Source organism: Callithrix jacchus, chromosome 5 (assembly GCF_049354715.1).
Source record: "Callithrix jacchus isolate 240 chromosome 5, calJac240_pri, whole genome shotgun sequence".
In the NCBI taxonomy this organism is placed as follows: domain Eukaryota; kingdom Metazoa; phylum Chordata; class Mammalia; order Primates; family Cebidae; genus Callithrix; species Callithrix jacchus.
In genome coordinates this window covers 40,242,011-40,269,749 of record NC_133506.1, presented here as the reverse complement: position 1 = coordinate 40,269,749, position 27,739 = coordinate 40,242,011, and the positions used below count along the sequence as shown (strand labels likewise).

The 27,739-nt window shown below is 41.0% G+C and overlaps 1 protein-coding gene and 1 non-coding gene across 3 annotated transcripts; one reads left to right on the top strand and one right to left on the bottom strand.

The window, feature by feature from the left end:
* Positions 1–712: 712 nt before the first annotated feature.
* Positions 713–24,549, bottom strand: YWHAB (tyrosine 3-monooxygenase/tryptophan 5-monooxygenase activation protein beta). Of its 2 annotated transcripts, XM_008995987.5 has the most exons (7): positions 24,350–24,549; positions 22,485–22,579; positions 7,612–7,913; positions 5,399–5,522; positions 4,369–4,532; positions 3,088–3,183; positions 713–2,804 (listed from the first exon to the last, which is right to left on the bottom strand). In XM_008995987.5, exons 3-7 carry the CDS (start codon positions 7,909–7,911, stop codon positions 2,748–2,750), a joined length of 741 nt encoding a protein of 246 aa, XP_008994235.1. In that variant the 5' UTR covers positions 7,912–7,913; positions 22,485–22,579; positions 24,350–24,549; the 3' UTR covers positions 713–2,747. The 2 variants fall into 2 exon arrangements, with proteins under 2 accessions (XP_008994235.1, XP_002747627.1); XM_002747581.7 differs by lacking the exon at positions 22,485–22,579.
* LOC118154185 (U6 spliceosomal RNA) lies at positions 21,015–21,121 on the top strand. Its single transcript, XR_004744079.1, has one exon. It is a non-coding gene; the product is annotated as a U6 spliceosomal RNA (small nuclear RNA).
* Positions 24,550–27,739: the final 3,190 nt, after the last annotated feature.

Sequence of the window (27,739 nt, the reverse complement as noted above, 5' to 3'; positions counted from 1 at the left end):
CTATACCACCAGTATTTGTTTTCCTCTGATAGGACTTTTCTGGTCTCACTGATGCAACAAAGTAGGTAGGCCCCCACTGACCTCCGAGTGTGGCTTCAATATGTGGAACAGAACCCAAACTAAGCACAGAAGGAGCCCATCTGGCTGTCCAGCCTCAGAGTAGCAAGGAAGCACCAACTCGATATTGGGCTAAAAATGACCCCTCTATCCTGATTTTTTTTCTCTCCTTGTGGTAGTATATGGATGTTTTCAGAAGTGGCAAATCCCATGAGGAACCCGCTCTGCAGGCCCATGCAAGCGTGAAGACAGGTGAGACACCAGCTTGGTGATGACCAAGCCTTATGCAACCATAGGTCACGTTTCACTGGCTTGGTTATTACACCAGGGTTAAAAAATGAGGAAGGGGTAGGGGACTGAATACAATGCAAAATAACTGCCCATACCAAATCTCAGAAGTCACTAAAGAGGACCTAACACCTGCATGGTTTGGTGCAGAAGGCAGAGAGGTATCAAGAAACAAGTGGAAAGAGGCTGTTTAATAAATGGTAATTTCTTCCCCTTTATAACACCTTGACTTCTGGTTCTAAATAATGAAATAAAACTGTTTACCTGTTTTTTTAAAAAAAAGAGAGTCAAAAATAAGTGTGATCAGAATAGTTAGCTAGGTCTGGTAGCAACAGAGGTGGTGGTAACACATCAATTCACAGGCAACTAACTGATAAAATTTTTATTTCACTTTTGAATTTTTACACTTTTCCTGATTATTCTGTGTAAGGTGAAACTAGAACTGTTTAAAAGACATACACAAATCTAGTACATCAATAACTGGGATTTTTCTTTTTTTGCTATACTATTTTCACAACCACGGGTGTGCTTGCTAGGCAATATAACCATCACAGAAGCAAACATTAGGCAGAATACTGGTAAGGAAAAACAAAGCAAGAAGAGAGCTACCAGATATACAGACAGGCTTGGTTCCACATTCACTACTGCATTTTCAAGCGCCAAGTATTAACTGCACATTTTTGTTCAGCTAGGAGGGATTTTTTTTTTCTTTTTTTTTTTTGGTTTGTTTTAAATCAGTGCATGAATGTTTCTTTTCTCATTTCAGCAGATGGACAAACAGATGGACTCTACAGCTAGGTGGAATATTAAAGGTAGAGGGGTGATACTGTGAGACTGACAGGCCTGACTATTCCCAATTCTCTCCACTACAGTGTCCACACAACTTCCCTGAATATAGGGTCTCCTTAAAACACATCTGAGAACTGAGCTGGATGAGTGCACTTGGGAAACCTGGCGGCAGGCACTAAAAAGCATAATCAGCGCCAGCCTCAATATAGGGAGAAATCATGGATATTTAAAAATACTTTTTTGATTCAGATCCTGGTATGACTGAAGAGCAACACTGTGTTGAGAACTGGAGGAAGACAGCTCTGGTGCCAGAAGCTCTTCTCGATCTTTAAAGCCAGGCTTGCTCACCAAGGTGCTTCAGTAATGTCTCTTACCCCTGCCCATATATAGCATTAAAAAGTGAACAAAAGACAGATAAAGATAGAATTCAAAAAGGAAAAAAATGTAAGGAAGCAGAGGGACAGAAACTTGAGAAAACCAAAGTCAATAGTCAAAAAAGATGGTGGGAAAGAATGTTTAGATTTCAAAATTTAAAAAGCCCCGAGCTACGAAGAACCTGAAAACTAAGTACTCCTCAAGTGAAAGGCAATCTCTACAGAACATCATTCCTTTTTTTTGAGATGAGGTCTCGCTATGTTGCCCAGGCTGGAGTGCAGTTATTCACAGGTGCAACCATAGGGAGCACGGCAGCCTTAAACTCCTGGGCTCGGCAATCCTCCTGCCTCAGCCTCCCAAGCAGTTGTGACTACTGCATGCACCACCATGCCTGACTCAGAACATTACTTTTAAAGGTATTAAACAGGAAACAGATAAGGTCACTCAAAACACACGGCTTTTTTCTTGAGCTGTGTTAACAATGAAAATAGATTCCACTATTGAAGCACAAGTTGCAAACTGGTAACACAGTGAACATACTGCTGTAGGAAGAGGGGCTTAGTCAGGTGTGTTATGTGAGCACTTGAACTTTTCAAAGTATCATAAGCCAGTTATCTGCCACAAAGAATTTCAATTTCAGGATTCAAGTTTCCTCAGAGGAAGTCACTGTGGATATTTGTGGTCATGAACTTTTGAGTGGCAACAACCCCAACAGGTCAAGTGTCTTTAAGCTCCAAACGACAGGCAGCATTACTGTGAATTACCATTAAACTCAAATGCCAAGTGATGTGTGTCTCACTCCAAGTTTCAGCATCACAATATAATCTCTATAACTTTCTGTACAACTTTACAATGGAATTGTCTATTTCAATGATTATTTTGACATCAGATTAACTTTCCAAAAAGTTACACATAATTTGGGTCTATTTTTTCTACCAGTAAGAATTCTGCTAAATTACAAAACCCCATAATCACAGTGTTCAGTTTAAAAAAAAATTTTAACACACAGTAATCCTGTCAAATGTTAATCAAAATCAAAACTTCAGAATGCCGTGGCATTTATGTGACCAATCTGAGTTTTAGATACAAATACCAGCTGTTTATCCCATGAACCATTTTTGCTAGGCTGAGGCTGTGAAAAATCGAAAGTCGACGTACAATTTTTTTTTTTTATCGCACAAGGGATATGTGTGGAGGGTACAGAGTGACACTGAACAGATCACGAAGTATGAGAAACATTAGTTCTCTCCCTCCCCAGCGTCTCCTTCGTCTCCCTGGTTTTCCGATGTCCACAGCTGCAAGAGAAAGAAAGCATAATCAAAGCAGGGCTACTAAAAGTTGCCTAGGTAGGCAGCCCAGTATGTATAATCTTATCTCACTCAAAGGTTTAAAATTATTCCTGTGTCACTGCAGGGATGACTGCAAAGGTCAAAACTTCAGCAGTCATTTATAGCCAATTGAACAACTTAAAACTGTAACTATATTTAACAGGGTACAAATCCCCTCTTGAAGATAATAGTGAATTATTAAGTACGTGAATAGAAAAGAGACTATAAACCCTGTAGAAGTAGTACTTACAGTGAGATTGTCCCTAAGTAACTGCATAATCAGAGTGCTGTCTTTATAAGACTCTTCATTCAGTGTATCCAATTCAGCAATTGCTTCATCAAATGCCTAAAACAAAGAGCCTTTAGCAAAGAATTCACAAGTTCTCTGGAGCTAGTTAGCCCGCTTTTTTTTTTTTTTTTTTTTTTTGCTAAGTGAATTTCTCTTCTTGTACAGTACTTTGGGGGAACCTAGGCTATTAGTACCCTGTTTGTTAGCTGTTTCCAGCAAAGGTATAATGCATGTTTACAAAGCACCAACCAATGACAGAAACCTAGATAGGAACTTTGCTGTACCTAATAACTAAGCAATCTTACTGCTAACCTAGCACAGTCATTCTGGGCAAACTCTAGTGATTTTTTAATTACCAAAGACATTTCTAGCAATCTGCTATTTAAATTATTTATTTATTTTTTAAACTAGAACTCAAAAGGTCGGGATACAAGGGATAAAGTGAACCTCACATCACTAAATCTGATTTGATTAAGTGATGAAACTTTAAGGCAACTTTTCCAAATAAAAAATTTTAAAAATAATTGTGTGCATTTTGAGAGACTACAAAAAATATGTAGAAAAGGCCAAAGGAATTATATAGGACGTAATCTAGCACACAACAAGAATGTGACGTGTATTTCTTTTATATAACCATAACCTCAAATCTTGGTACAAGAATGACAACGTATAACCAAGGCCCAAAGCTTAAGAAATAACAAACCGGTTGGGATCACGCATATAATCCGAGCACTTTGGTAGGCTGAGGATCACCTGAGATCAGAGTTCGAGATCAGCCTGACCAACATAGTAAAACCCCATCTCTACTAAAAATACAAAGTTAGTTGGGCGTAGTAGCGCATGACTGTAATCCCAGCTACTTGGGAGGCGGAGGCAGGAGAATCACCTGAACCCGGGAGGCAGAGGATGCAGTAAGACAAGACGCACCACTGCACTCTAGCCTGGACAACAAGAGCAAAACTCCATCTCAAAAAAAAAAAAAAGAAACAACAAACTACATTCACCTGGAACTTTCTACAACCACCTCCCCCAAAAATAGTAATCAAACAAAAGTCAGCAGAAGGTATTGAGAATGAATTTAAAAAAGTAACAGATCTGTATTTATCTCATAAAAGATACACTCCCATCCCCAGAAAAGTTTTCAAAAAAGTCCAAGATAATGAGTATGTTCAGGAATTAAAAGAAGTTAATAACACAAGCATTGTTTTGCTATGGTCAGAAATCACAAAGGGTCTTTCTCACCGTTTTTGCCAGGCTGCAGGCCTTTTCAGGAGAGTTGAGAATCTCATAGTAAAAGACTGAGAAATTAAGTGCCAGACCAAGTCGAATTGGGTGTGTAGGCTGCATTTCTTTCTTACTAATTTCAAATGCTTCCTGGTAAGCCTGCTGGGAGTTCGACACAGTGGCTGTAAGATAAAGATGCAAATATTTAAGGCTTGGTTCTTTCACAGATATCACACACTGGACCAACTATCAAATTATTTTCTTAATCCCAAATTGGGCAAGAGCAATGACCTATCAAATGAGGTATCAGTGTCTCTGCCAGTCAATTTTACATTTGTTAGATATTTATTCTAAACCAAGTTGTAGATTAAATGCTTGGGGGAAAAACAATTATGATAAAGTCTACGAAAGCATTTAAGAAATATAGATATAACCTTTAACAATATAGAATGTGAAAAACAATATGCTCTAGTGCAAAGATCACAGGCTTTAGATTTAGAGTTAATAGATCCAAACTTTAATTCCCAACTCTTATTCCCAAGTCTGTGGCTAGGGGCAACTAAAAACCTCCATAAAGCTCAGTTTATCAGAAAAATGGGCAGACTGCCATTTAATTCGTATGGTTGTACGAAGAATAAGTGAGACTCAAAAGTACTTGGCACATAGGCACTTGATAAAGTGTGGTTATGATTATCACCATCATAGTAAAACGTGTGATAAAAGAAATGCATCACTATGGTAGTTTCATACCATCAAGTATTTTAAAGTTTCACCACTAAAAAGAGAGCTAACAAATAACCCTCAAGATAAAAATTTTTTTAAATATACTACGCACCAGATTTTTAATGCCCTCCATATTTCCCTGTCAGATAAATATTTATTTGCCCACCCATCACCCCCATTCATCACAATGCTGTGGTCTTTTAAATTCTTAGTACTGCAGCGTTGGTGTCTATGGCAAACAGACAAAGCAAAAACTGTTAAAATTTCCTGTGAAAGCAGACTGGTTCCATTACTGATCAAATTTCTTTTTAAAGGTATTACTTACTTTGTTTGTTGTCTCCAGATGCCACTTCAGAAAGATACCTAAAATAATCTCCTTTCATTTTCAAGTAGAACACCTTACTTTCTGGTTGTGTAGCATTGGGAATAAGATATTTGTCCAACAGCTCCTAAAAAATGATTCACATTGTTGAGAATTTAGAATTATTCACAGGATGTTTAAAAACTATGTTTGAGATTCAAAATACACTACTGCTTCTAAATAATTTTTTAGAAGATAAAAAAAACATCAATTTTTTTCATCCAAGCTACTAAATGTTGTTTAGCCCAGGTCATAATAGCAGATGCCTGTATGCTTCTGTTAAAAATCACTTTGACCATCCATAGAGGATAATTAAAGTACAGCCATACAATGAAATGCTTTGTAGGCCTTTAAAATGATGCAGAACTGCACAGATAATGGAAAGCTCTCCAAAGAAATCTGAGTGAAAAAAAACAGATTATAAATACCACAAGAATCCTATTTTAACAATAAGATACCTATGTGTACATGCTCACAAATACCTAAGGAAAAAGCCTGGAAGGAGGATGTTAATAATGGTTCTCTGGGGGGTAAGATTAGAAGTGATTTTTACTTTCTTATTTATATTCCTCTGATTTGTCCTCCCCACCCTTTTTAAACCCATAAACTTGTATTACTTCTATAATTAGAGGGGGAAAAAGTATTTCCCTGGGAGTAAAAAGGTGGTAACAGAGCAAAACTGCCAAGAACTAAGTTTAGAATCATTCTGACCTGGGTAGAAATCCCTCTTCTGTCACTTATCTGTATGACTCTGGACAAATTACCTAATCACCTTGAGCCTCAGTTTCCTAAGCTATACGAGGGATCATCTTCTAGGGTATAGCCATAAGTTGACATACATAAAGCGCTTAACACGTTGCCTGGCACGTAGTAAGCACTCAAAGAGTAGCTAATACTATTAATAATAAATTCCTTTAAACATGTATGCTTACAACAAAAGTAGTTCTGAAGGAGTCCAAGCTTCGTATACAGAGCAATATTTTCGAAGAGTTGTTTTAGAATGTGGCATCCTGAAAAACTGGTTAAGAGGCAGTAAGTACCAAGCTCTTCTTCACCTTCTTTCAGATGCTCTTAAAAGTTGGTCTACATTTCATGAATTATGGACTTTCTTGCCCTTGGAATGCATGACATACTTCATCTGAATACCAGATGTACCTAACATTCAGGAATTAGTGCACCATTAACAAACCCCCAAATTACCAACAGGCAACAAATTTAGCCATGACACTCTTATGCCATGAGTCTAATAAAAACAGAAGCTCAATGCAAAGCTTACTTATAAAGGGATTTAATCAACCAAAGTGAGAAGACGCAAGGGGCAGTAGTCATTTTTTAATATTCTTTGTAGAGAGACAGTGTGTAACTCCTAATGAGTTAGGGACGAGGGGTGCTTCCTGATGGCTGACAAGCTTTGTACTGGTTTTCAAAAGAAAGGAGTCATGGGCAATAATTTGGAAAGGCAGACAGCAGGGGAGGAGGTAGATCCCCAAGTATGAATTCCTTTTCCCTTTTCAAAGCAGCCCTCACTCTTCATTTTTACCTGATTTCAATTGGAAGAAAAATGTTCCCAATGGGCTCAGGATGTGGGGGAAAGACAATACGACTGTGATTTGATTTAGAGTATGTACCTCTCCCATTCAATCTCAAGTGGTGGCCAGAGTGAATCAATCATCTGACTAAGGTGTATGGTAAAACACAGGAGAGAATCTCCAAACCACTTTGAATTTGGCTCTGGAATACAGGCTCAACTTGATGGATGTGCCCAACTTTCAGACCAAAGCAGGACTTACAGCCCAGCCTTTTTATCTCCCTCCGCTACTGGAGATGACATCACTACTCGGACTAATATATACAATAGCCTATCTGTGGCTGTATCTATTAAAATCCTGTCTATCTGGCCTCAATTTAAAAAGATGGAGGGAGGCTGAATAAATGTTACTGTTTTTTCACAGGTCTTTTTGACAGGAGAGGAAAATATCTCAGAAGTGATGTATCAGAACCTCTGATCAGGCAACAGGTGACAAAAATTACTGTATGCTTAAAAATTAGTTGTAAATGGCTGGCAGCTTTCCAGTATATTCAGACACCTCTCTCTCATAAGCTGTTTTGAGAATCTGCATTTATCCATTAATACTATTTAGAAACCACTGTTCGAAACAGAAGCACTGGCCTCTTACCAGAACGTCATTGCAGATGTCCTGCAGTTCCGCCTCTATCTTCTCACGGTACTCTTTGCCCATCTGCTGCTTCTTCTCATTTCTCTCTGTTTTCTGCTCAATGCTGGAGATGACACGCCAGGAAGAGCGGCGGGCACCTACCACATTCTTGTAGGCAACAGAGAGCAGATTTCTCTCTTCATTGGAGAGTTCATGTCCCTGTTCTGTGACTGCCTTCATGGCTGCAGCCATATCATCATAGCGCTCAGCCTGCTCAGCAAGTTTGGCTTTCTGTACCAGCTCACTTTTATCCATTGTCATTCCTTAGAACAAGAGCAAGACAAAAAGAGAGGGCAAATGTCAGGTTCCAGGGCCCAGGAAACATATGGGTGAATCTTCTTCCAACCCATCTGGAAAGAAGCAAACTAAATGTGAAACATCCAGTTCCAAATGCCATCAACAATACTGATCATATATTGAACACCTTTGGGGTTAAGTACTTTGCTAAGGCCTTTTTGTTATTTTAGTCAAGTAGTCTTCCCAACAGTCCCACAGGGTAGGCATGTTCTTAACTCCTTTTCCCTTCTTAGGGGTGGAGAAATGGAGGGTCAGAAAAAAGGCAAGTGGTATGTCCAGAGCAACATGCAAACAGATGGAGAGAGCCAGAACTCAAACACATTTATCTGGCTCTAGAGCTTTTGTTTTCTTCCATTAGCCTAATTCGCCTGCCCAGCACATACAGACTGCTTACTAACTATTTCTTTAGAAGTTTATGCTCACTCACCAAGTGCGGTAGATCATCACATCTGTAATCCCAGCACTTTGGAAGGCTGAGGCAGGTGGATCATGAGGTCAGGGGTTTGAGACCAGCCTGGCCAACATGGTAAAACCCCATCTCTACTAAAAATACAAAAAAATCAGCCAAGTGTGGTGGTGGGTGCCTGTTATCCTAGCTACTTGGGAGGCTGAGGCAGGAGAATCACTTGAAACCAGAAGGTGGCCGGAAGGTGGAGGTTGCAGTGAGCTGTGATCACGCCACTGCATTCCACCCTGGTGACAGAGTGAGACTCCGTCTTCGGGAAAAAAAAAAAAAAAAAAAAAAAGCTTATGCTTACTATACGTCTTTGACTCTCTAAGTAATTGTCTGGTTTGTTTGTCTTAATGACCTTAAGCCAACTATATCCTGTAATACAGGATGTCCTCTCTTCACTGTCCTGTAAGGAACTCTAGTTTTGACTAAACCTGTTGTTTTCCACAGCATAGGAAAAAGTAAGTATGATGATTGCTTCAACCAATCGTGAAGCAAAAAAGGATGATTTTATACAATCTATTTGGCTGCACCCATCAAGCAGTAGACACTGAAAGATGGGAAAGGTTATTATCATATCTTCTATAATTTGCTTTGCTACCAAGAAACACTGTACAGGAAAAGAACACAAACTAAGGGCAGTCAGACTTAGCCTCTATCTAGCACTAGCTCTGCTTCTTACAAATGGTATGACCTTGGTTAAATCACTCAACCTGAGAGCCTGTTTCCTTCTTTTTGAGACAGTCTCACTTTGTCACCAGGCTGGAATGCCAGTGGCACAATCTCGGCTCACTGCAACCTCTACCTCCTGGGTTCAAGTGATTCTCCTGCTTCAGCCTCCCGGGTAGCTGGGACTACAGGTGCGCACCACCATGCCCAGTTAATTTTTGTATTTTTAGTTAGACATGGGGTTTTCACCATGTTGGCCAGGATGGTCTTGAACTCTTGACCACGTGATCCGCCCACCTCAGCCTCCCAAAGTGGTGGGATTACAGGCATGCGCCACCGCACCCAGCCCAGTTTCTTTATTGGGCAATAAGAACACTACCTAGGGCTGGATGTGCTGTCTCACACCTGTAATCCCAGGAGTTCAAGAATATCCTGGCAAGACAGTCTTAACACAGCAAGACCTTATCTTTACAAAACAAGAAAAAATTAGCTGGATGTGGTGGTGTGCACCTGCAGTCCCAGCTACTCAGGAGGCTGAGGTGGGAGAATCACTTGGGCCCAGGAGTTCCAGGATGCAGTGAGTCATGACTGTGCCATTACACTCCAGCCTGGGTGACAGAGTGAAACCCCTGTCTCAAAATACAAATAAACAAAAACACTACTATTTTATTAGACCTGTTATGAGAAACAAACAGCCTGATACATGTGAAGGCACCTTGAAAAGTATAAAGCATGATATAAATATATCAGGCACTAATTTTGTATATGGTACAGATTGTAAGAGAAAATGGTGTATAGTAAGATGTACAGCAACAGAATTTCAAACCGTAACTGAATTCATCTGAACCGTAACTGTGTTATTTCAAAAGTTTTTCTGAAATAGACAAAAATCCTAGTGACTTCAGTTTAACAATTTCAAGTCCTCTATATACACCAATCAGTGAATACCTCTTATCAACTCACCACAGTCAATTCCCCACTGCAATAATCACCATTTACAGAGTCTGGCAATTTTAATAAGTAATTTTTAGATGAAATAACTTAAAAGTTGTTTACTAAACAAGAAGAGTTAATTTTATGTACTGTTGGTTTAAATATCAATATATCAATCTGTGCCACACAGGGTAAAAAGAGGCTAATATCTTTAGGTATAAAAACATGAAATACTACTTTAAACAGCAGTAGTAATGTCAGGGTTTTGTTTTGTTGTTTCAGACGGAGTCTTGCTGTCACCCAGGCTTGAGTGCAGTGGCACAATCTCGGTTCACTGCAACCTCCACCTCCCAGGTTCAAGCAATTCTCCTGCCTTAGCCTCCCAGGTAGCTGGGATTACAGATACGTGCCACTATGCACAACTTATTTTTCTATTTTTAGTAGAGATAGGGTTTCGCCATGTTGGCCAGGCTGGTCTTCAACTCCTAACTTCAGGTGACTTGCTAGCCTTGGCCTCCCAAAGTGCTGGGATTTACAGACAGGACCAACTGTCCCAGCCAATGGTTTTTTTTTATTTTTTAATTTAAGATGGAGTTTCACTCTTGTTGCCCAAGCTTGAGTGCAGCGGTGTAATCTCGGCTCACAGCAACCTCTACCTCCTGGGTTCAAGCGATTCTCCTGCCTATGTCTCCCTAGTAGCTGGGACTAAATGCATTCATCACACTCCGGTAATTTTGTATTTTTAGTAAAATGAGGTTTCACCATGTTGCTCACCATGAACTCCTGACCTCAGGTGATCCACCACCTCAGCCTCCCAAAGTGCTGGGATTACAGGCATGAGCCACCAATGTACCTGGTCAAAAATGATTAATTTAAAAATAGCAAAGAAAGTATGACCTTCACTTACAAAATGGTTTTGCCTCAAAAGTCATTTCTGTATTTTCAAGAAAGAAATTCTACACACAGGGCCCTATCACCTAAAAATGTTTTAAGGAGTATGATTAGATATACTCAATCTAGGCGATTCAGAAAGAACTCATTCTCCAGTTCAGAACTATGATTTTTCTTCCTATTGCTCATTATCTAAATCACATGCAGAGCTGTGTCTTATATAAGGCTCACTAATTTTAAGTTTACACTCAGTGAGGCCAGTCTCACTTTGATGTATCGGACATCTTCACTCACAACACCAGGAAGAAACTAAGGCAGAGACAGTAACCCTCAAGAAACATTCCATCTGTTCCCTTCTACTTCCCAGAACCCCCACAGCAGTTACAAGAGGACATGTGGCAGTTCTGCCCAATGAAAGATAAAGTAGAAATGATGGCTACTTCCAGGCTAACACTGTGAATATCCTAGGTGCGGTTCCCCAGGCTCTCTTCCCTTACAGCAGCCACCTAGAAGGCCAGGTATTTTAGGGGGTACAGTCACGCAACCGTAGAGTTTTTGTCAGCTTGAGGCCCTGGGTGAACTGTATAGTACAAGATTCCTGCAGACCTGCTCTAGACATGCAGGGTGAAAACAAAAGAAACTTTTGTTGGGTTAAAACACTGAGATGCTGGAGCTGTTGGTTACCACAGGATAACCTGTTCTACTCTAATACAAGTACATTAAAAATAGTCTAACACCTTAAAATTATATACAGTTGGCCCTCTGTATCTGCAGGCTTCAGATACAAAGACTCAACCAACTATGGTGGAAAATACTCAAGGAAAAAACACAAAATAAGCATCTTCAGATTTTGGTATCCCCAGGTGTCCTGGCACCAACACCCCCGGATACCAAAGGATAACCACTGTCTCAATATGTCTAACTTTCTTGACCATAAGGTCTTTGAGATGAGGACAATAAATACCTCCATCATTAAATAACTCTATTTCTGATGTACCTGGCACTTCCTATAAGTGATCGGATGGTCACTGGCATTTCCTAAAAGTGCCAGGTATACGAGAGAGAAGTCAACTTTCAATGACTCAACAAACTAGAAAATTTCTAGTCTGTAGACTAATTCAAAGTTAGAAGTCACTCTTACAGGCCCACTTCAAAGTTCATAAAACAGCACCTGTGCAACTCTACCTACAAATGACTCCAAATAATAAAGTACTGCCCAAAAGCCAATTCAGAGCTAAGCCATCCCATGTGGTATCATAATGGAGTAATAAAGGATTGCCACTGCTAAATAATGCCATCAACCTCTTCAGCTCTACTAGGCCCCAAAATTAAGTTACCACCCCCACTTACTTCTCTCCTTTTAGAGCTTTAAAAATTAAATCATACTACTCCAAAGAATCTTGACTATTCAGTGGGACCTCCCAAATATGCATTCCCTATTCCCAAAATAAAATGTGCCCTTTCTGTTTGGGGCCAACTGTTTTAAGCTTCTCGGAGATTACTGCAAGATTTCTTAGAGACGGAAAACCATTATGACTGAATGCACACCTTTTTAAAATCTGTACCCATTCAAATTTTTTACATATACACATATAGAAGCAACTTAAAACAACCAAAATCCATAGCTAAATATCCTGATGGCTATTGCTTACATAACTTTTGACTTATATAACACGGATTTTGAAGCAGCCAGACCAATTTCAACAGGAAATGGGTTACACAACACCCAGCAGTTTGGAGGAAGGCAGCAAACAAAGGAGAAATGAAACTGCTCCCATTTCTACATCTACAATAAATCTCCCATCCATAATCTTGCCCTAGTGGCACTGCTTTCAGTCATGCATTATCTACAGCCCCCTCCACGCCTTTTGCTATAATACCCATTTCAGTCACTCATTATCTACAGCCCCTTGCATGCCTTTTACTGTAAGATCCATTTCCTCATAACTTTGATCAAGTCACTTCCTGCTCAAAATTCTTTAAAGATCCCTGATGCCAAAAGCAGAGTCAGATTTCCTCCCTGATCAGTGAAAACTTGCCAACCTATCTTCCAGAACCCCACATCATGCCTTTCACATCATATGTGCTTCTGCCAAAATGGTTTTCTTACATACAAAGACACTTCTCTATCTTTGCTCACTAAGCCACTCCCTCTACCTGGAATGTCTTTTCCCAAATTTACTCTACATACAAGATTCTTCACAGTGCGGCTCAAATACCCATCCATTCCATGAAGCCTTTCTTAAGCTGTTAAAGCCATAGCCACATGTGGCTATTCACTTAAAATGTGCCACATAATGAAATCATAGTGCTTTGTTCATAATGGGTTAAGTAAAAATAAACTATTTCACTTTTTAAAATTGTTTTAATGCAGCTACCAGAAAAATTTAAATTACATGCGGCTATTTCTATCGAACAGCATTGCTCTAAGACAAATATATTCTCAAAAAGCATTTCACTGATACCTGTCAATGTCTTACCACGTTTCTTCAGTACTAAAATTACTTGTATAGTGTCTCCTATTTCCCTTCCTACCCCATAAGCTCCTTTGGGCATATCTCCCACAGCACCCTGTATATAATTGGTGTGACCAAATAATATCTGCTAAATGAATGAACTGATCCTGAAATGTAAGCATAAAACTGCAGAGTTGATAGAGTTCTCTCTCTTCTCAAATAATTCAAAGCAGTTATTTGTCACAGCATATTAAATCTTCATTACATTTGTACCTAGTTCCTTGGATTTCTGTACCTTCTCAAATTCAAAGAGTAATTTCAAAATTATTCTTCCAGTTAAGCATGGTGGATCACATCTATAATCCCAGTGCTTTGGGAAGGCAAAGCTGGAGCATCACTTGAGGCCAGGAGTTCAAGAACAGCCTGGACAACATGGTAAGACCTTTTCTCTACAAAAAATAAAAAATTAGCCAGGTGTGGTGGCTCATGCCTGTGGTCCCAGCTACTTGGGAGGCTGAGATTGGAGGATCACTTGAGGCTAGGAGGTCGAGGATGAAGTGAGCCATACCACTGCACTGGAGCCTGGGTGACAGAGACCCTGTCTCAAAACAAACAAAAAATTACTCTTCCCAAATTACATCTAGTCTCGCCTTTGTCTTTACTCAGTAACTTTCAATGACTCCCTTTTGGCTACTCCATCAAATCTAAGCTCTACCTGGCTTTCAAACTTCTGATACATTGTCTCCTCTTGTTTGGCTTTCTCATCCACTATTCTCCAACATGTACCTTTCTCTCAGGCTGGCCAGCACTGCATACCCTATGAACATCATGCTCAAACCTGCCTGAAACTGCTTTTGTAGTTCCCTTCATCTAGAATGCTCTCCTATTTACTTTACTGCCTGCCTATACAAATCCCATCCATCCATCTAGTGCTACAAACCCTTCCCTAACTGCCCTAGCCCTCACTGATTTACCTGGCCTATGACTCCAAATATACTTACAGCCTATTACACGGTCTAGGGCTTCTTTATGCCATTCTATGGTACAAGTGAGTACTGTATCATTTACATCTTTACATGAGTGTGCCCTCAAAGAAAAGCTTCACATTTCTTTCATATGTAATATTTATAATTGTGCCAAGTACAAAACTTACATGCAAATGAATATCAAGTTCTTCAACAAATCACTGGGAGAGCACAAGGAACACAGGGTACCTATATGTAGTATGGCCAGAAGGCAGCAGGACTATGCATCACAGCACAATGTGCCACTACACAGCCATGTGAGCGTGCTAAACCTCAGTCTTCCAATCCATAAAATAAAGATAACAGGATCTACCTCATGAGACCTGCTGTGAAGATGAGAGGCAGGGAATTAAAGAATACTAAATGTGGAAATCTTCCTTGAAAAATGCATAATGCAAAATCAAACTGAAGTGCTATTATTCCTCTCCATGACTATTACACTGTAGTAGCCCACAAAACCCTAAGTTTGAATTTTCTTTTCAAATATACAATTTTGTGCGAAGGAAAAGCAGAAGTCTAGATTAATTTTGTATAGGAAGTCAGTATGTTACAATGTTAAAATAGACATACATGTTAAGGTAACTGAAGTTTATCCATTAGTTTCTAATTGAATTTTCTAGGGATACACCGTGATGGTTTTTAATCAAGACCTACTATTGTTCCAAGTACAAACCACTAAATGAATGAAGATCCCACTAAAAATGAAGTCAGCAAGATACTCTTTATTTGCCTCCTAAAAAGTTTTTAAAAGACTACAGTCTCATCATCAAGCCTGGCACCACTACAGAAACATCAAGATACAAGAGCAGGCAAACTCATTAGAAGCCACAGTGGGCCCAACCCTGCAGTAAGCCAAGAGATATTCCTTGTGCTGGGTATATTTCAGGAAGAGACTGACATGCTTGAGAACAGGAGTTCTCCAGCACATCTACATGATGATGATGATGATGGCTGTCAATCTGTTCTAAGCCACTGGATGCAGCAAGTCAGGATGGGAAGCATTTGTTGATAAACGCAGAGAATGTTCAGCGAAAAAATGAAGGCAAATCAAAATATCCAACAATATGGGAATGTTTTAAAAAATAAGGAGACTGTCCGGGAGTAGTGGCTCACACCTGTAATCCCAGCACTTTGGGAGGCCAAGATAGGCTTATCACCTTAAGTCAGGAGTTCAAGACCAGCCTGGTCAACATGGTGAAACCCCAACTCTACTAAAAATACAAAAAAATTATCCAGGTTGGTGCATGCCTGCCCAGCTACTCGGGAGGCTGAGGCAAGAGAATTGCTTGAACCTAGGAGGCGGAGGTTGCAGTGAGTCAAGACTGCATCACTGCACTCCAGCCTGGGCGACAAGAGTGAAACTCCATCTCAAAAAAAAGAGGTAGGGAGGGATAGATGGTACAAGATTATGTAGCCATCAAATAAGAGATTCAATGCCATGAACAGATTTATTTAATAGCAATGGGGGCTAGGGGAGGAAGCTGCATAATAATACTTCTATAAAATATCCCCTAAAGAACACACAAACATGAACAGAAAGGTTAACACCAAATGGTTAAAACTGGTTCTTTCTCTGGGGAATAACATCATTATATCCCCATTTACTTATCTTTTTGAATTTTCTTCAGGTATGTATTACTTTTAAAAAAACATCTGGTACTCTTTAAGGAAAAAAGGTGTTTTTCTTTTTAAAAAGAGACCACTAGTACAGATAAACAGCTATGAAAAATAATTCTAAAGATACTCACAAAATAGGATTTTCTTCAAAGAAACAAAATTCTAAATCAGATAATAAATGGTGAAAATAGAGGATCCATGAAATAGCCTACCCCTCTATCTCAATTCTTTTCTCAAGTGACATCTTTCTAGTCAGGGTCAAAATACTGAGAAGTTATTTCCCAGTGGCTACAGCAGATATCCTAGGATAAGAATCAAAAAAGAAGAGAGGAGAGGAAGGAAGGACAGGAAAGGAGGGGAAAGGAGAAGAAAGGAGAGGAAGAGAGGAGACTACCTATTGTTAATCCATTTTTTAAAAAAAGGCACTGCAAAGACAGTTTAAAATGACAGCTGTGGCCTTTAGAAGCACTGGCTTTCAGCTATGTTTTGTTTTCAAGGAAAAGAGCATGCTTAATTCTAAAATAATAAGCTTCAAGTTTAATAATGTTAGAAATTTCAAATGAGGACTCTATTACTATAAATCAGGAATTACCCAAGCTCTATACATGTAAAATAAATGGTGGGGTCTGCTTTTAGCAAGTTTTACATACACATCTAAGCTTCTAAAGAGAAAGTACATGATTTATCTATATTTCCACATCATAACTTCTTTGAATCTGTTTTCTCAGTGTTAAAAGCAGATATTAATAGCTATCGAATACGATAATGAACATAAAATGGCCATATAGCGCTCGTTAAAGGCTCATAAGCTTTTCCTACTCTTTTTTTTTTTTTGAGACGGAGTTTCGCTCTTGTTACCCAGGCTGGAGTGCAATGGCACGATCTCGGCTCACCGCAACCTCCACCTCCTGGGTTCAGGCAATTCTCCTGCCTCAGCCTCCTGAGTAGCTGGGATTACAGGCACGTGCCACCATGCCCAGCTAATTTTTGTATCTTTAGTAAAGACGGGGTTTCACCATGTTGACCAGGATGATCTCGGTATCTTGACCTCATGATCCACCCGCCTCGGCCTCCCAAAGTGCTGGGATTACAGGCGTGAGCCACCGCGCCCGGCCTCTTATTCTTTATTCTTAAGCTACCTCACAAAAATGTAACACATATAACCCAATGTGTGTTGAAATAACTGCAAAATGAAAGACTACCAATATTTCTAAGATCTCTTTGGATTGTTCATTGAGAAGAATTTAAAAGAAGAAACCAGTGTAGTCCTTCCCTCAGAGAGCTTAAACTCTACTGGAAGAAACACAAAACAGCACATGTATATCCATTACGCATCAATTAAAAAAAAAAGACAGCACATGTTTAAGGGTTACAGTGCTTCTCCTAGGAAAACCAGACAGAATTAGAGGAAAGAGGTTTAGTTTAAAGGTAATTAGGTCATGACTTAAGACATGTTATTAATAAAGTACATGCATGTTTTTCTAGATGAAATAAAAATCAAAGGCCAAAGTGGATAAAGAAATGACAAGTATCGGGCCGGGCGCGGTGGCTCAAGCCTGTAATCCCAGCACTTTGGAAGGCCAAGGCGGGTGGATCACAAGGTCAAGAGATCAAGACCATCCTGGTTGACATGGTGAAACCCTGTCTCTACTAAAAATACAAAAAATTAGCTGGTCACGATCCCGCATGCCTGTAATCCCAGCTACTCAGGAGGCTGAGGCAGGAGAACTGCCTGAACCCAGGAGGAGGAGGTTGCGATGAGCCGAGATCGCGCCATTGCACTCCAACCTGGGTAACAAGAGCAAAACTCCGTCTCAAAAAAAGAGAAATGACAAGTATCTATCCCAAGGAAAAAAACTGACAGTAAATCTGAAAAATCTAGGCTCAAATGTTTTAATGAGGTAAGGAATTGATCACATATTCTAAACAGCATTCACAGATGTACCATTCCAGATAGAGCATCCACAGCACTGTAAAGTAGAAGTTATAGTTCTGGAGTCTCTCTGCTGAAGAAAAATCAGATGCCAAGCTACTGCAGGAAGGACTGAGAAAGTCAGTGGGACCAGGTGGTTAGTGGGTGTTACCCAGAAAAAGTTAAGCAGTCCTGGCTCTCAAAGAAAACTACTCACTAAAAAACACCCACTCTAAAAATGTCTGTGTGCCATTCTACACATAAAATTAAGAGTCCTGTAATAAATTTAATTCCATTCAAACATTTGCAGGTTCTTTGTTAGAAACAAAACGTAGCATATCTGTAATACAAAGTCATTGGCACTATGTCCAGTGAACATTGAATCTGGAGAGAAACTGCACTTCTATTATTTTAAAATCCTTTCCCTCTTTCCTATCAGCTGTGGAGTATCATTGCTAATTATGTCCAATTAGCCATGATTAAACTTACTGAGGGTGTTAAGTGATAGGCCCAAGGTTACACATGTGACTTAACAGTAGATATGACAATAAATTGATTTATTGGCCTTAAGTGATCAATCCAAAAGACAGTATGCTAATTCTGATCCATAAAAACAGACCAACTGGTTGACTCTATGAATATTCTACAGTCTGGGGCCCACTGACATAATGAAGCCAATCAGTCGGATTTACCAGTACGGCACACCAAGTCCACAGGATATGTGACCTCTTTCTCATCCATAATACAGGCAAATCTGGGCTGGGCACAGTGGCTCACGCCTGTAATCCCAGCACTTTGGGAGGCCAAGGAGGGTAGACCACTTGAGGTCAGGAGTTCAAGAACAATCTGGTCAACATGGTGAAACCCGATCCTACTAAAAATGTAAAAAAATTAGCCAGGCATGGTGGCAGGTGCATGTAATCCCAGCTACTCGGGAGGCTGAGGCAGCCTGGAGGCGGAGGTTGCAGTGAGCTGAGATCACACCACTGCAACTCCAGCCAAGGCAACAGAGCGAGACTCTCAAAAAGAAAAAAAAAAAATAGGCAAATCTACTTCTTAGGGTTCCTGTAAGGAGTAAACTTGTTTATGATGCAAAACATTCAGCAGTCTCTGCACATTGTAAGCACTCAGATAAATGGCAACCACAGTACATTCCACACAAAACTTAAAAAACAAATGGTCAGCCAGTGATGGGAAACTATGTATCTCATTTCTTTTACATGTACTATCCTTTCTTTTAAGACTTTTAAAAGAAAGGCTCCTAACAATCTCCCTATGCCTATTTCTAAAATGGCCCTTATCACAGTTTACTACAAGAGTCTTTGCTGGCTCCCGCGCTGGATTGTGAGCTTAAGGTAGGAATCCAGACTGGTATCTTTGGACACTCAATGTGGAGCACAAGGCCTAGCACACTGAGTGAGTACTTGATCAACTGATACATTCTTAAAAGGTGAAAAAGCAATTATTTCCTATGTGGAGAGAGGAAGGTAGCCCTCATCTGACCTATAAAATACAGACTGCATTTACAGTCTTAGACTGCTTTTTGAAAAAAGCCAGCTCAGCTCTAATCAGGAGGCAACACTATACGTTTTGACTAATATTTTTCAGCTACCAATCATTGTATTTATAGATTCAAACTGAGTTTCAACAAGTCTTTGGATTACTTTCTATCCATCTCCTCCATTCAAAAGTCCAATCAGTTAGCTATACAAAAAGACAAACCAGCTAACTTGTTTAGTAAATAAAAATATCCTTCATTTACGGTCTGCAAAGCATTCATGAATTCCTAGAAACTTATTTGACCCTAAGTATCCTATGAGGCAGGTGACACTGTCCCCTTTTATAGATGCAAAAAGTTAACTCATTCAGGGTCACACAGCTATATATGGCAGATCTGGGTTCTAAACCAACATTAATTTTAAAATTAATGCTCTTTCCTTTATGCAACTCTATTCCCTAAAGATCAATTATGATTTCCAATGGTCACTTAAGGAAAAGAGAGAATTGTCAATTTTTAAAAGAACGATACAAGGTTATCACAGGGAAATTTTTAAACTGGCCTATTAAGCTAACAGATCTACCTTTAAAAATAAAAACAAAATCAAGGAGTTATGAACAGCATAAAAACATGCCAAAGACTCATCAAAATGTCAAACACATTCTAAACAAATTTTTTAATTTACAGTAAAGCTCTTATCTGAGGGCAAATAATAATTAAAGACAGAACTCATGTCGATTTTACTGCAGCCTTCAATCTTCTTGTCCTGGTCAAGGCTACTCAGAAATAACTTCCTGTTGGTTCTCTTAGGGAAAACAACAAAATAAACTAACCAGTATGGGAAAAACTTACATAATAAAGAACGAGCCAGAATTAAAAATAAAATAAAAAGGTCAACTAGCATACTATAATCTACTGGGAATGACTTGAGGCCACTGATCATTTGCATCTCATTACAAGTATTAGATACATATAACCATACCTTTATTAGAAAATATTTTAGTAGAGAAAGCAGTAATATGATTGGCTTTCAGCACACATATCATGAAACAGAAAGCACTTTTAGTCTATGTTTCCTCAAGTATTCCCCTTAGAAAAATTCGCTCAGAATCTAGCTCGAACAGTTAGTTTCTCCATCATGACGTACAGGTAACTGCTAAGATCACAATCGTATAGAGAGTAAAAGGATTCTAAAGCTTAAAGGCTGCTATTATATAACCATTAATTTCTTGCCCCCTAACCAATGTGAATTGTCATCCTTCCCCAGAAAAATGTAGAAACCAAGGAACTTAAAAGTACCTTTACAAGGAAATTTTAGTTCATTCTCTAAGGTACCAGCATTTAAAGGAAAACTCAGTTTGTTGACACCAAAAGAGCAGGTAGCACAACAGGATGTTTGAATTTAGAAGTTTCTCTCTATTTATGTAAATATATTTCCTCATTTCCTCCTTGCCAAAAAAAATAAGGAAAATCTGAACATCAATTCATAAAGTAGTATAATCAACAAAAATTAATGGTTATAATCAAATTCTATTAGATGAAGAACCTAAAATTCTATGACAAAGTAATTGATAACTTTCTCCCTAGTATGAAGCAACTAGAAAAAGGGGATTCAGTGCTTGCTTCGGCAGCACATATACTAAAATTGGAACGATACAGAGAAGATTAGCATGGCCCCTGCGCAAGGATGACACGCAAATTCGTGAAGCGTTCCATATTTTTAAAAAAAAAAGAAAATGTGGATTCTTCAAAAGCTTGCTTCCTGATGCATGCTAGCAATATCATCCCTAGAGGCCAGAATGGTTATATGCCCCACAATAAATCGTATTGCATCGATCTTCAAAAATATCTAATATTCCCATTTAATTCACATTTACTTTATTAGGATTTGTGTAAAGAAAAATTAAGGACTAAATGGTATTCACATAAAACATATACACGTGTTTTTTCTACCACGGGCAGAAATCTATAATATCATTCCTTAGAACCAGATCACCTGGTTTCATTCCTGGTTCTGCCACTTACCTGGTGCTGTGTGTGAGACCTCGGGAAAATTATTCTTCTAAGTGTCTTAGCTTCCTCATCTGTAAAATGGGGCTAACAGTCTTACCTTTCATTGGTTGTTACGAAGACCGAGCTAATATGCTTAAATTGCTTTAAAAAAAGCTTAGTACACAGTAAGTACTGTAAGTGGAAACTATTATTATAGACTAATTGTCTGATGCCATCTTATCAGTTGGTGAATAAATCACAAATGGATGGATACTATATAGATGTCCATGAATAGTATATATGCTATGTCTAATCTATACACGTGTATATTCATACACATGGTCAAATAACATCTATTGAACCCCAACTGTATCCCAGATGCTTACTCTCATTATTGAGCTTGTCACAACATAAATATATCAAAGGCTGCATTACCATTTACGCTATACAGATGAGAAAATGATTCAGAAAGACTAGATTTTTCCTATGTGCAAAATAAAGTCCTATATTAATATATCAGTTTTTGAAAGCAACATGTGTACAAAGTAGGGTTTAGTCTCATCAGATGTTAACTGGAGAGAAAAAGCCATTAATACTGAACTCTGGGCCAGGCGCGATGGCTCACGCCTATAATTCCAGCACTTTGGGAGGCCAAGGCGGACGGATAACCTGAAGTCAGGAGTTTGAGACCAGCCTTGCCAATGTGATAAAACCTCGTCCCTACTAAAAATACAAAAATTAGCTGGGTGTGGTGGCATGTGCCCGTAATCCCAGGTACTCTCAGGAGGCTGAGACAGGAGAATCACTTGACCCCAGGAGACAGAGTTTGCAGTGAGCCAAGATCGCACCATTGCATTCCAGCCTGGGCAACAAGAGCAAAACTGTCTCAAAAAAAAAAAAAAAAAAAAAAAAGTGAACCCCGATTAAAAAAACAACAAAACCAAAAGCTTATATTTAACAATTTACAGTTTATAAAAAAAAGTCTTAGTGACAACCCTGGAGATAAGAAAACTACGAACCAGAGATTGATTAACATGCTGAAGATTTTCAGAAAGCTAGGAAATACTGCAGGCAAGATTTCAACCAAATTTACCTGACTCCAAGTCCAGTGCTCTTCCTGCTTCTCTATCCACGGCCAAATGGGCAAAATGCACTTTTTGTTGTGGCCCAAATCTTTGGAGACTCTGCCTAGAGAACCAACATCATGGGAATTTGCTCAGCCTGGTTTTATAGAGGCTGCCTCCCTGATCTATGGTGCTCCAATTCTAAAATGGCTTCAATATAACAAGCACTGTAAGATGGGAAATGTACAAAAGATTATAGGGTAGGATTCATATTCCAGAGGCTGGCAATCCATAAATATTTGCTACTGATGAATGAGGATATTCAATTTGAAAAAAACTAGGTGTATGGTCTAGGCCAAATCACCTCACTTCTCTAAAGACTTCATCTGCAAGATGGGTGAATGGTTTCTTACCTTATAGAAGGAAGACGCTAAGAAAATAATTCCACAGTTGCTACTGGATTATTAGCCTTCCATTTTGAGGGCCACACTTAAATTTCTAACTTAGGTCCAGTAAGATTGACAGGTTTTATACACTCACACACTATGCATCGCCAAGGAAGGCGATCCAAGAAATGAGGGCTCAAACAAATGAGATATCCCTAAGTAAGAAATAGGGTACACTGGAAGTCAAGAGTAATTCACTAAGAACCAATACTTACATTTCCAACACGAAAATGCAAAAGCTACAGTGTCCAGTTCTATAAACTGCATCTGTCTGGTTTCATACGAACTGACAGAGAAATGCAGACAATTTTCATATTCTTAAAGTGCTTCACCTTTCTGTTTTGGCTCCCGTGGCAAGCTGATATTATGTTCACAGCATCATCTTGCCAAATTCCATCTCCCACACAGGGCAAGTAAAATCAGAACCTGATGCTATCTAGCCTTACCAAAGGGAAATGCAGCGAAGACAGCGACAATAGATGTGCATTTCACAGAAAGGTTGGCAAACTAATTACCAAGGCTGCCACCTTTGAAAACCCCATTATATGGGGCTTCTCCATTTGCGGCAAAGATGCACTCATCTTCCCACCCCTTTTTTCCCCTCGCCCTTCACCCCCTTTCCCCCGACCAGGAAGCCACCAGGCATATTTCAGACCGAAAAACGTGCTAACACACAATATGGGGGAATTCTGGGTGAGGAAACAAAAGAATCTGGCGTTAAATGACGGTATATATCGTGGGAAAATACTCCGATTCTCATCCCCTGGTATTTTTTCCTCGGAATCCGGCCGGACTCAGTAACTGGCTCCAATAAATACATTTTCTTGAGTCAAACCCCAATTCCCTTCCTAGAGAATCTTGGGTCCTGCCAGGCTCCATAACCAGTGAAGGATGATGAAATGGTTTTACTCCAAAATGGGAGGGGGTTTTCCCCTTGCTGTTTCCCAAGGTTAAACCCCTTACTCATCCAGGAGGAGTCAAACAGGGGTACTGGGGCTAGAAAAAATTCACCCGCGTTTGATTAAATTTTAATTTCTGGAAACCGGAAAGCACAGAGCAGGGGTGACAGGGCTGAAGGGGACGGTTCTCGCCTACCAAGGTGCAGGGAGGGGTCGCGTGGGAACCGAAGCAGGTAGTGAGGGAGGATCCGGGATCCCCGGCTCCGCTGTCTCTTCCGGCGCAGTACGGAGCTGCACCCCACCCGGCCGGCAGGACCTCAGGCTGCGAGGGAGGCCCGAGCTCTCCAAGAGGTAAAGAGCCCGGCCCCGGAAGCAGGGAGGGGCCGCTGCGAGGCCTGGCCTCGCAGCCCTCGGCCGCGCCGAGCCGAAGAGACAGCGCGCCGCTACACCCCGGGGCCCACCCGCTGGGCCGCCGTCGTCGCAGCAGTCAGAGAGGGGCTTCGAGTTTGGGCCCCCGGGGGCCATGGGCGGGCCCCGCGCCGCACTCACCGTAGGAGGGCTGCAAGGGACAAAGACGCTTCCGAGCTAAGCTCCGAGCGAGGTGACCGCTTCCTTCCCAAGCCCACTGCTCAGGCGGTGGCGGTGGCGGTGGCGCTGCCTGCAGTGGCTGCAGCGGCGGCGGCAGCAGCTACCCAGGCTCGGGAATCCGCGGCGGCAGTGGCGGCAGCTCCACTTCCGCTCCGGCCACCACTTCCGCTCCGGCCCTGGCCGGGGCCCGCCCCGCGCCATCTTCTCATTGGGCAAGCGAGGCACGGGGTTGCCGCGGCCCCACGGGAGGGGCGCTGACGGAAGGGAGGAGGAAGAAACGCGGAGGGCAGGGATGCGGCGGCCTGGGCAGGGCCCATGGCCGGGGGAGGGACCCAGCAGAAGGTGGGCGGAGAAGAAGGAAATGGGGCGGGGGGAGCGGAAAGAGGAGGTGGGAGGAGAGAGGGCGGAGCTGGGTGTGGTCAAGATTAGGGCTGTGTGGGAACAAGGAGGACTAGGAGTGAGGTTTGGGTGGGGGTTGCCCTTTCTGCTCAGGCTGGGAACGCGCCAGGGACACGCCCGTAGACTCGAGGGTCATCGGTTCCCCCTCCACCCTGAAAGTAATCCTCACCGGATCGAAGGCCAGTGTCAGTCCTGTTGCTGTGTTCTTTGGAAATACTGGACCCAGGGAAGAACAGAAATTGCTCGTCCCTCAAGGATCACTTAATCCTCCTTTCTATTCTTCAGGGTGCTTTTTCCTACTTTGGTAGATTGAAGAGGCCACGTGAAGTGCCAGGCATCCGACGCACGAAGTTCTTTTTTAAAAACCTGTGTAGGGCCGAGCATGGTGGCTCTCACCTGTAATCTCAGCACTTTGGGAAGCTGAGGTGGTAGGATTGCTTGACGCCAGGAGTTGAAGCCTGCAGTGATCTATGGTCATGTCACTACATTCCAACCTGGGCAGCAGAGTGAGACCTGTCTCAGAAAATACACGAAAGTCTGTGTACATAATTTCTTCTTTAAAATGCCCCCTCCTTGAGGAAGTTCAAGGAAGGAAACAGGCCTCCATTGCTCCCCTCCCCTCCATGACTGCTTCCACAATTACTAATAGTCTATCATTATACTCCTCTCAAGGTAGTTTTTTTCTTTCTTCCTTTTTTTTTTTTGAAACGGAGACTGTCTGTCGCCCAGACTGGAGTACAATGTCACAATCTTGACTCACTGCAATCTCTGCCTCTCAGGTTCAAGCAATTCTCCTGCTTCAGCCTCCCGAGTAGCTGAGATTACAGGTGTATGCCACCACATCTGGCTAATTTTCGTATTTTTAGTAGAGACAGGGTTTCATCATGTTGGCCAGGCTGGTCTCAAACTCCTGACCTCAGGTGATCTACCCACCTCAGCCTCCCAAAGTGCCGGGATTACAGGCATGAGCCACCTCACCTGATTTTTAAACTCAGAACTTCAAAATGCCTCTCGCATTCTCCTGTTCATTTATTCTTTATTCTTTCAACAAATTCTTTATTCTTTCAACAAATGTCAAACGGGCTTTTGCTTAGTGCTGGAGACACAGCAATGAACAAGGCAGATGGGGCCCTGCTGTTTTGGAGTTTGCAGTCGGGTAGGAGGAAGAACTAAGTAAATAGGCCCTTGCTGTCTCGCCTTTACCCTTACTTAGCTAAATGACAGACTTCTGCTTCACCATTTTACTCTCAGCCTTGCCTGTCAACTGCCGAGTGATCCTTTAAAAATACCATTCTAATCGTGTCCTGCTCTAGCTAAAATTCTTTACTGTGCACTCAGATCTAGATGACAATGTATAAGTTACTTGAGTGTGACAATTAGGGTTCTCCAAAGCTGCCCTTATCCTTTAGCCATTACCTGCTATTTCTCCCCCATCGTAAATGCCCCAGTTCAATTGGATGATTCCTTACCCTCCCAATATCCCATCTCCAGAATTTCTGAACAGTTTGATTTAGTTGCCAACTTTTTTTTTTAACTGAAAAGTTTCTTTGTGAATAGAAATCTGCCTCTCTGTCTTGTCTGGCAACACTGTGTCCACATTTCTGTGTGGCAACAGTTGGCTGAAGCCAAGGAGTGGCTGCCTGCTCTAGCCTGGCATGGACTTTCCCAAGTGCCAGGGACTCTTCTTGACCTGAGTCTACTTTTGTCACTTATGTTATCTGTCAAATAGGCATGTATGCCAGTCACCCCTGTACTGTGCCACCTTTTAAGTTAAACAAGATTGAGAACGTGTTGTGTAATGTAAACAGCAGGGTTTTGAGTCAAAACCATTGGATTTGAATCCTGAGGAAGTTTCCTAGTGCAAAAACTTCCCCATGAGGATGGTCTTTGGCAGACCAAAGGCCAGTAATCTAGAGACTACTCAGGCTAAGTAACCTTTAATGTCCCATGACTGTGCCTTATGCCATCATCCAGAAAATAGCCTAATGGGCCAGAGGGCCAATAATGATTGCACCACAAATGACATCAACAGTGCATTGAGAGAATAGAAATGCCCTTTGTCAAGCATGCCTAGGTGCCTGTTAAAGGGTTGCATGGATTAGCTTATTTCACCATCTCTACATTCTGGCCCAGGTGCCAGCAAACTGTGCTATGAACTGACAGAGATACAGAGGAATGTTAAAATACAATGTGGTAGGCACAACCATAGAAATAAATATATGTGCAGGGTATTATGGGAGCTTGGGAGAAAAGCACCTAACCCATCTTGGGAGTATGATGGGAGAGCAGGAAGGATTTCCTGGAAGAAGTGCTTGAGCCTTATATACTGCAATGAATGTTTTCTTCAAATTATAGACTTAATTTTTTTTTGTTTTTTTTGAGACAGAGTCTTGCTCTGTCACCAGGCTGGAGTGCAGTGGCACGATCTCGGCTCACTCCACCACCCAGGTTCAAGTGATTCTCCTGCCTCAACCTCCCAAGTAGCTGGGACTACAAGTACGCACCACCATGCCCAGCTAATTTTTTTGTATTATTAGTAGAGATGGGGGGATTCACCATGTTGGCCAGGATGGTCTCAATCTCTTGACCTCACGATCCGCCCACCTTGGCCTCCCAAAGCGTTGATATTACAGGCGTGAGCCACCGCACCTGGCTGTAAGAGTTAATTTTTGAAAATGTTTTCGTAGAGAGAGGGTCTTACTATGTTGCCCAGGCTGGGATCGAACTCCTGGCCTCAAGTTATCCTACTGTTTCCTTCCAAAGTGCTGGGATTAGAGGTGTGAGCCACCGTGCCTGGCCAATAGACTGAATTTTTTAGAACAGTTTTAGGTTTACAGAAAAATTGACCAGATATTGCAGAGTTTCCACATTCCCTCTTCCTCCCCCACACAGTTTTGCATATTGTTAACAGCTTGTATTAGAGTGGTACATTTGTTTCAATTGATGAGCCAG